This window comes from Rattus norvegicus, chromosome X (genome assembly GCF_021556685.1).
Source record: "Rattus norvegicus strain SHRSP/BbbUtx chromosome X, alternate assembly SHRSP_T2T, whole genome shotgun sequence".
Lineage (NCBI taxonomy): Eukaryota > Metazoa > Chordata > Mammalia > Rodentia > Muridae > Rattus > Rattus norvegicus.
The window spans coordinates 57,436,664-57,446,441 of record NC_141554.1 but is presented as its reverse complement, the minus strand read 5'-3'; the positions used below and the strand labels follow the sequence as shown (position 1 = coordinate 57,446,441).

The 9,778-nt window shown below is 41.5% G+C and overlaps 1 protein-coding gene across 1 annotated transcript; it reads right to left on the bottom strand.

Annotated features, from left to right (window-relative positions):
• Positions 1–288: 288 nt before the first annotated feature.
• Fthl17a (ferritin, heavy polypeptide-like 17, member A) lies at positions 289–1,266 on the bottom strand. The gene has a single exon (NM_001408873.1). The coding sequence runs from the start codon at positions 968–970 to the stop codon at positions 422–424; it is 549 nt and encodes a 182-aa protein (NP_001395802.1). The 5' UTR covers positions 971–1,266; the 3' UTR covers positions 289–421.
• Positions 1,267–9,778: the final 8,512 nt, after the last annotated feature.

Here is a 9,778-nt window from a genome sequence, read left to right as displayed (position 1 = left end):
CACACGTCTGCACTTTTCCCATACTACACACGGGCCACTCATTCCACTCTAACCCACCTCACCCCCAACCCCACCCCAAGCTCGCACTGTTCATAAGAGAAGGCTATTTTGGTCCGTTTCCCAGGACCTGTGAATATCCTTTCCCTTCTACCTACTTGAGCTCTCAGCTGCAAGGAGACCCAGCTTGGGTGTGAAGAGACCTGGATACTCATTTTAGACCTGCAAGGGAATCTGTCTTCATTCTTTAAAGGTGAGAATTTTACACATATGACTCAACTGAAGCGGTTGTTCTGCTTAGAAACAGAAGAATTTATTGCAAAGAATGCCAAACAGAAAGACTAGGTAAGCTTCTACGAGTATAGTGTGAACATCTTGCCTGAGGAGCTGAGGAAGACCCCACCCAAGCCGGGACAGTCCCTCTTCACTTCTCCTTGATGCTGTCTGCCATGGTGAGCTGATCGAAGAGCTTCTCGGCGTTGCGATTTTCCGGAGCCCCCATCCGACGCAGGTTGGTCATGTAGCCACCCATCTCCTTGAGGATTTCTACCTGCTGGGGCAGAAAATGGCTCTTCAGGAAGTTGCAGAGGTAGAGGTCACCTTTGCTGTTGGCCAGGTTGTACAGCTGCAGAAGGCTCTGGTTGAGTGTCTTCTCCAGATGGAAAGCGCACTCCATCGCCATGAGGCCATCCAACCAGTCCTGGCGGTCTTGACTGGCAATTCTTCCAAGGGTTAGGGAGCCCTGGCGCTCGGTCAGCAGGGAGAAGAGCATCTCAGTGCGTCCCATCCACTTCTGTGACTGACGGAGGAAGAAGAGGGCGAAGGACCCCAGGGCTACTTCCTCTTGATTGCAGAAGGAGGCCATGGAGAGGTAGATGTAGCTGCCGTAGAGCTGCAACTGGATCTGAGAGTTGAGGGCAGCATTAGACTCCGACAGGTATGTCTGTTCCATCTGAGAGACAGAAGCGGCCATGGCAGCACCACGAGGTCGGCTTGAGCAGGAAGGCAGCACCTGACCGTTTGCGAGCTGTGGAGCTAGCGAATGTGGCGGCAGAGTCTCAGTCGCTTCTGGAAAGGGAGGAGGATCTGGGAGTGCGAGAATATCAGCTCCTGACTCTAGCCAGTCAGATTCTGAGGCGGAGACAAAAGCAGTAGCCGCCCAATGTGGGGGAAAGACAGCACTAGAGACAGCAAGACCTGGCCGTAGGAGCCGAAGGCGGTTGAACCAGGTCAAAGGTCGAAGAATAGAACAGGATAGTGTTCCACAGCAACCTGGACAGCATTATACAGAGCATTCTAACTCTGTGATAGCTTTTAGATTTGTGAATATCCACCCAAGTTTGTTCGTTTGTTTGTTGCCATTAAATTGTATAGATGGTTGGTTACTTTAAGGAAATTATTTGAATATCACTTAATCATGATTGTTTCATTAAAGTAGTTTTTCCCGTGGGATACCATTATTTCATATTGTGAAGATTTAGTTGTCTTGGCCTGTGACTTCAATATTTACAGTAATGCCCCTCCTTGGGAGAGATCAACACACCTAGTATTTCTAAACAAATACGAGCAAGGCGTTAGGTCCCCAGAACTTGAGGAAGAAGAGAAATGATTCTCAACATTTATCCTGTGACCTCGTTTGTACAGTCGTATGCCCAAGCTTGTACACACATACACATAATAATAAATAATATAAAATATACAATAAAATAATTTTTAAAAACCATAAAATCCGGGAGCTAAAGAGATGGCTTAGCTATTACAAACACGAAGTGCTTTTGCTGAGGACTAGAGTCTGGCTGTAAACAGACAGACAGCTCAAGGCTATCTGTAACTCCAGCTCTAGAGGTATTTGACACTCCTATCTGTTGAAAGTCCCCTGCTGTCTTCTGAAAACACCTCCCTCACCGCACCACTCCACACACAGAAGCATACTTTTAAAAAATTGAAAGTAAATCTTTAGAAGCATAAAACAAATTTTATAATAACTGAATGTTCTAGAGTCCAGGATGGCCTCCCATACCCGTAACCCGGCATGTGAGAAGCTGAGGCAGGAGGAATTTATTTCAAGACCTTTCTGGGCTGTTACATTCCTTTGATTCTGTAACCATCATCTATTTGATTTAAAAATTTTAATTATTTAAAAATAGGTCCTACAAGTATTTTAGCATAACTCCAGCATATCTCCCTACTGTGCTCTGACTCTTGCCTTTCTTGTCGTCCCCTCTCCTGAGTTCCTTTCATTCCTTTGTCCTGAATAGCTTCCATTCTTTCATGTATCTGGAGAAAACTTAGCCACCACAAATAAGAGAAAATATATGATATTCATTTTTCTGAGACTGGCTTAATTCACTTAATGATTATCTCCAGTTGTATCCATTTTCCTAAACAATACTTCATTATTCTTTATCACTGAAAAACATTCTATTTGTACATAAACCACCTTTTCTTTTTTAAACCAGTCTGCTTTTTTACTTTATTTATTTATTTATTCATTCATTCATTCATTCATTCTACATCTAGATCTCTGCTGTTCCTCTGGGTCTCCCTCCCAATTCTCTTCCCTCTTCTCCCTCCCCTTCTCCTTTGAGAGGGTAGAGGACCCACTGGGTATCCCTTCACCTGGCACTTCAATTCTTTGCATGGCTAGGTGCACTCTTTTCCACTGAGGACAGACAAAGCAGCCCTGAATCTCTTTACACAGATTCCACAGACATGGACAGCCCCCTCCAGTTGTTGGGGGACCCACATGAAGACCAAACTGCACATTTCCTACAAATGTATGGAGAGGCCTAGGCCCAGCCCTTGTATGTTCTTTGATTGGTAGTTGAGTCTCTGAGAACCCCCAAGGGTCCAGGTTAGTTGACTCTGTTGGGTTTCCTGAAGTTACCTTTTCTTTATCTATTCCTCTGTTATTGCATCCGTGAGCTGGTTCAATGACCTATACCACTATAGTGAACATTGATACACAAGTATATCTGTGGTGTCATGACTTGGAGTCTGTCAGGTAAATACCCATGAGTAATATAATTGGGCCATCTGTAAGTTATTTTTATGTTTTGTTAGAAACCTCCATAGTGGCTTTCAAGCAGCTAGAGTAGTTTCTATTCCCACAAGCAGCAAATACACATTCCCGTTTACCCACCTCCTTGTCACATTTGTTGTTTTCATGAGATTTCATTAAAGTGTTTTTATGACTCCAAAATTAAGTCTCATTTCTATTAACAGACTGCCCATTTTGCTTCTTTTGTAGGCCTGCAACCACTAATAATTTTTTGTTTTTATAGATATGCTTATTTTAGCTTTTGCAAGTGGCTTCCTGTACTTGACTTTAATTTCCATCCATTTTCATTACTATTATAGGGATGTACTGTATTTTATCAACAATTCTGGTGTTCAAAGAAGACTAGGCTGATTTCAATTTTCAGCTGTAATGAACATTTATGTAAAACTCTGTAAAATATGTACATTCCCATTTACCCTGGGGATACATGTAGGAGTACAATAGTTAAATCATATATTAACTATGTTTAAGACTTGACTAACATCCCTGACCTCTAGCTGTATTACAGAGCAATAGTGATTAAAAACTGTATGGAATAGAATTGAAGATCCAGAAATTAACCCACATACCTATGGTCACTTGATCTTTGACAAAGGAGCTAAAACCATCCAATGGAAAAAAGATAGTATTTTCAACAAATGGTGCTGGTTCAACTGGAGGTCAGCGTGTAGAAGAATGCAAATCGATCTATTCTTATCACCTTATACAAAGTTCAGGTCCAAGTGGATCAAGGACCTCAACATAAAACTAGATATACTCAAACTAATAGAAGAAAAAATGGGGAAAAGCCTCAAATACATGGGCACTGGGGAAATTTTCCTGAACAGAACACCAATGGCTGGGGAAATTTTCCTGAACAGAACACCAATGGCTTATGCTCTAAGATCAAAAATCAACAAATGAAACCTCATAAAATTATAAAGCTTCTGCAAGGGAAAAGACACTGTCAATAGGACAAAATGGCAACCAACAGATTGGGAAAAGATCTTTACTAATCCTACATCCAATATAGGGCTAATATCCAACATACACAAAGAACTCAAGAAGATCCCACCTCACACCAGTCACAATGGCTAAGATCAAAAACTCAGGTGACAACAGATGCTTGTGAGGATGTGGAGAAAGAGGAACACTACTCCATTGTTGGTAAGAGTGCCAGCTGGTACAACCATTCTGGAAATCAGTCTGGAGGTCCCTCAAATATTGGACATAGTACTACCCAAGGACCCAGCTATACCACTCCTGGGCATATACCCACAAGATGCTCCAACATTTAACAAGAACACATGCTCCACTATGTTCATAGCAGCCTTATTTATAATAGCCAGAAGCTAGAAAGAACCCAGATACCCTTCATCAGAGGAGTGGATACAGAAAACATAGTACATCTACACAATGGAGAACTCCCCAACTATTAAAAACACTGACTTCATGAAATTCTTAGGCAAATGAATGGAACTAGAAAATAGTTGAGTGAGGTAACCCAATCACAAAAGAACACACATGGTATGCACTCACTGATAAGTGGATAAATAGCCCAAAAGCTCAGAACACCCAAGATACAATTTACAGACCACATGAAGCTCAAGAAGAAGAAAGACAAAAGTGTGGATGCTTCTGTACTTTTTAGAATGGGGAACAAAATACTCACAGGAGGAAATATGGAGACAAAGTGTAGAACAGAGACTGAAGGCAAGGCTACCTAGAAACTGTCACACATGGGGATTCATCCCACATGCAGTCACCAAATCCAGTCACTATTGGAGATGGCACGAAGTGCTTGCTGACAGGAGCCTGATACAGTTGTCTCCGGAGAGGCTCTGCCAGAGCCTGACAAATACAAAGCAGATGCCCACAACCAACCATTGGACTGAGAACAGGGTCCCCAATGGAGGAGTTAGAGAAAGCACTGAGGCAGTTGAGGGGGTTTGTAACCCCATAGGAAGAACAACAATATCAACCAACCAAACACCCCAGAGCTCTCAGAAACAAAACCACCAAGCAAAGAGTACCCATGGCTCCAACTGCCTATGTAGCAGAGGATGGATCTTGTAGGGCATCAATGGGAGGAGAAGCCCGTTGTCCCATGAAGGCTCAATGCCCCGATATAAGGGAATGCCAGAGTGGAAAGGCAGTAGGGAGAAGGTAGCTGACTGGTTGGGGGAGCACCCTCATGGAGTCAGGGGGTGGGGTATACAATGGGGGCTTTCTGTAGGGGAAACTGGGAAAAGGGATAACACTTGAAATGTAAATAAAGAAAAATATCCGGGGTTGGGGATTTAGCTCAGTGGTAGAGCGCTTGCTTAGCAAGCGCAAGGCCCTGGGTTTGGTCCCTTGCTCTGAAAAAAAGAAAAAAGAAAAAAAATCTAATAAAAGGAAAGAAAACGGCTTTGCTAGATTATTTTCCAAAATGATTGCATCTTTTTATATGTGCACCAGCAATGCTTGAGGGTTTCAACACTGTTACTGCCTTTGAAATTTTGTGGTTTTTGTCTAATGTTAGTGAGGAAAAGTAGTTTCTCACCGTGGTATTGCTTTGCATTTCTCCAGTGACTAATAATGATCAACATCTCTTCATGTCTTTATTTGCTATTTACAGATATTATTTGGGGGGATAGTCATTCAAATCCTTTGCTTATTTTTAAAAAATGAATTGTCTTTTTATTGTTGGGGCATAAGTGTTTTGTATAATTATGGATAAAAGCCCTTTTCAGTCATATGATTTACAAATACTTTCCCTCATTGAGTGTATTATTATCTTTTCACTTTCTAAGGGGTCTTTTGAAATCTAAAATTTCTTAATATTGATGTACAATTTATGGAGTTTTCCTTTCATAGTTTGTGCTTTTACTGTCTTAAGAAACCTTTGTCTATGAACCCCCAGTGAACTAGATTGTTGGGGGGAGGGCGGCAATGGGGGGAGGATGGGGAGGGGAACAGCCATACAGAAGGGGAGGGAGAGGGATTGGGGGATGTTTGCCCGGAAACCGGGAAAGGGAATAACACTTGAAATGTAAATAAGAAATACTCAAGTTAATAAAAAAAAATAAGGAAACCTTTGTCTAACTCAGAAATACAAAGGTTTATACCTAGAATTTTCTTTTTTAAGTATATTACTTATGTGACACATAGTATCAAGTTTATACTTAAATGTTTGGGGGTTTTTGTTTGCAATTTCATTTTAAAATAATATTTTTATCTGTGTGTCTGTGGAGGAGGTGTCCAAAGAGATCAAAAGAATGTATCAAGTCCCTGGAGCTAGAATTACAGAAAGTTTGCAATCCTTCCAGCAATGGAAGTATTCCTCTTTTACCACATCCTGGACAACATGTGCTGTCACCTGAGATTTTGATCTTAGCCTTTCTGAGTGGTGTGAGGTGGAATCTCAGGGTTGTTTTGATTTGCATTTCCCTGATGACTAAAGATGTTGAACATTTCTTTAAGTGCTTTTCAGCCATTTGCCATTCCTCTGTTGTAAATTCTCTGTTTAGCTCTATACCCCATATTTTGATTGAGTTGTTTGGTGTTTGGGAGATTAGCTTCTTAAGTTCTTTATGTATTCCGGATATTAACCCTCTATTGGATGTGGTATTACTGAAGATCTTTTTCTCCCATCTGTAGGTTGCCAATTTTTTTCAATGATTATGTCTTTTTTTTACAGAAGCTTTTCGGTTTCATGAGGTTCCATTTATCAATTAGGGAGTCCACACCCTGCCCCCCCCCCCGTGCCAATGAGTTTGAGGCTCTTTCCCACTTTCTCTTCTATTAGATTCAGTAAAAAGACAGGGTATCAAGTGGAAGAATGAAGTTGCCATTCCACAGTCAAAAATTCTGACCCAGAATTGTTCCTGTCTAAAAGAATTGCAGGGACAAAATGGAGAAGAGACTGAAGAAAAGACAGTCCAGTGACTTGCCCAACATGGGATCCATCTCAAGGGGAGGGTCCAAGGCCTGACACTATTACTGATGCTATGTTGTGCTTACAGACAGGAGCCTAGCATGGCTGTTCTCTGAGAGGCCTAACAAGCAGGTGACTGTCACTGATGCAGATACTTACACCCAAACATTGGACTGAAGTCTGGATCCCTGTAGGTGAATTAGGGAAAGGCTGGAAGAAGCTGAAGAGGAGGGTGACCCCATAGGAAAACCAGCAGTCTCTCTAAGTTGTACCCATGAAATCTCTCAGACACTGAGCTATCAACCAGGCAGTATATATGAGCTGGCCTTTGGCCCTGGACACATAAACAGCAGAGAATTGCCTGGTCTGGCCTCAGTGTGAGACTTGCCTAACACTTGAGAGATTTGAGGCCCCTGGGGGCATCCTCTTGAAGGGGGGAGGAGGAATAGGATGAGGAACTGTGGGAGGGTGGACATGGGGTGAACAGGGAACAACTGGACTGTAAAAAAAAAGTGTGTGTGTGTGTGTTTGTGTGTGTGTGTGTGTGTGTGTGTGTGTGTGTGTGTGTGTGTGTGTACACATACATAAAAGAATTACAGGAAGTTCTGACTCACATGAGGTAAATTCTGGGAACCAAACTTCTTTTGTCCTCTACATGAGCAGCAATACATGCCCCGAATCACTGGGTCACCTCACTAGCCCGCAGTTCCATTCTTTGGTATATGAATACTCAGCTGTTCAAAGCACCATTTATTGGGAAGACTGTTCTTCCTCTTCTGTGTGGTCTTACTATTATCCTGAGGAGGGAGCAATCTCAATTCTGTTCTCTAAAACTATAGTTAAATTTATGTCTGAACATTAGAACACTGTTTACTATAGCTTTATAGCATTTTTTTAAACAGAAAAGTCTGAATCTTCCAACTGTATCTTTCAGTTTTAGTATTCCTTGGTCTTTTGATTTTTCTTGTGACCTTTAGAATAAATTCTTTAGAAGGAGAAGCTGAGATTTTGCTGCAGACTGTATTGAATCTGTGGTTGATGATTTGAGATTATTGATATCATTATATTACCATTGTGATACATAAATATAGGCTAGCTTTTAATTACTTTAGATCCTGGGTCCCTTATATTTAAGTTTTAGTCAGGGTCTATTTTCTAAGTTATCATTTTTTTAAAGATGCATTTATTTTATTTATGTAAGTACACTGTAGCTTTCTTCAGACACATCAGAAGAGGGCATCAGATCTCATTACATATGGTTGGGAGCCACCAAGTGGTTGCTGGGAATTGAACTCGGAAGCTCTGGAAGAGCAGACAGTGCTCTAACCACTGAGCCATCTCTCCCACCCTAAATTATTCTAATTAATATATTCTAAGTAATATATACATATTATACTAAGTATAATATACACTAATCTATATTAATTATATATTAATATATAAATCTGTAATCTAAGCAATGTACATCTGAATTAATACCACACTTCTGAGTAGCAACACTCTAAAAGGAAGAAGTCAGTCATCTCTTATCAATTATTAGAGACAAAGAAGACACATGTATCGGTCATCACATGCAAAAATACTTATTCCAAATTCACAGAGAGAGAGAGTTTATGCTAATTATAACTGGATGTCAGTTTCCCTTAGCATAAGAAAATACCATGTACTTTCTGTGAAGCATCATGAGAAATTTAAAAATCAACTGAAAAAGTTTACTGTGTGTCATTTTTTTTTATTAACTTGAGTATTTCTTATATACATTTCGAGTGTTATTCCCTTTCCCTGTTTCCCGGCAAACATCCCACTCCCCACTCCCCTTCCTTATGGGTGTTCCCCTCCCAACCCTCCCCCCATTGCTGCCCTCCCCCCAACAGTCTAGTTCACTGGGGGTTCAGTCTTAGCAGGACCCAGGGCTTCCCCTTCCACTGGTGCTCTTACTAGGATATTCATTGCTACCTATGAGGTCAGAGTCCAGGGTCAGTCCATGTATAGTCTTTAGGTAGTGGCTTAGTCCCGGGAAGCTCTGGTTGCTTGGCAATGTTGTACATATTGGGTCTTGAGCCCCTTCAAGCTCTTCCAGTTCTTTCTCTGATTCCTTCAACGGGGGTCCTATTCTCAGTTCAGTGGATTGCTGCTGACATTCGCCTCTATATTTACTGTATTCTGACTGTGTCTCTCAGGAGAGATCTACATCCAGCTCCTGTCGGTCTGCACTTCTTTGCTTCATCCATCTGGTCTAATTGGCTGGCTGTATATGTATGGGCCACATGTGGGGCAGGCTCTGAATGGGTGTTCCTTCAGTCTCTGTTTTAATCTTTGCCTCTCTCTTCCCTGCCAAGGGTATTCTTGTTCCCCTTTTAAAGAAGGAGTGAAGCATTCACATTTTGATCATCCGTCTTGAGTTTCATTTGTTCTAGGCATCTAGGGTAATTCAAGCATTTGGGCTAATAGCCACTTATCAATGAGTGCATACCATGTATGTCTTTCTGTGATTGGGTTACCTCACTCAGGATGGTATTTTCCAGTTCCAACCATTTGCCTACGAATTTCATAAAGTCGTTGTTTTTGATAGCTGAGTAATATTCCATTGTGTAGATGTACCACATTTTCTGTATCCATTCCTCTGTTGAAGGGCATCTGGGTTCTTTCCAGTTTCTGGCTATTATAAATAAGGCTGCGATGAACATAGTGGAGCACATGTCTTTTTTATATGTTGGGGCATCTTTTGGGTATATGCCCAAGAGAGGTATAGCTGGATCCTCAGGCAGTTCAATGTCCAATTTTCTGAGGAAACTCCAGACTGATTTCCAGAATGGTTGTAC

Coding starts and splice junctions, on each gene's coding strand:
- Fthl17a (NM_001408873.1), bottom strand. CDS start 970: ATGGCCGCTTCTGTCTCTCAGATGGAACAGACATACCTGTCGGAGTCT.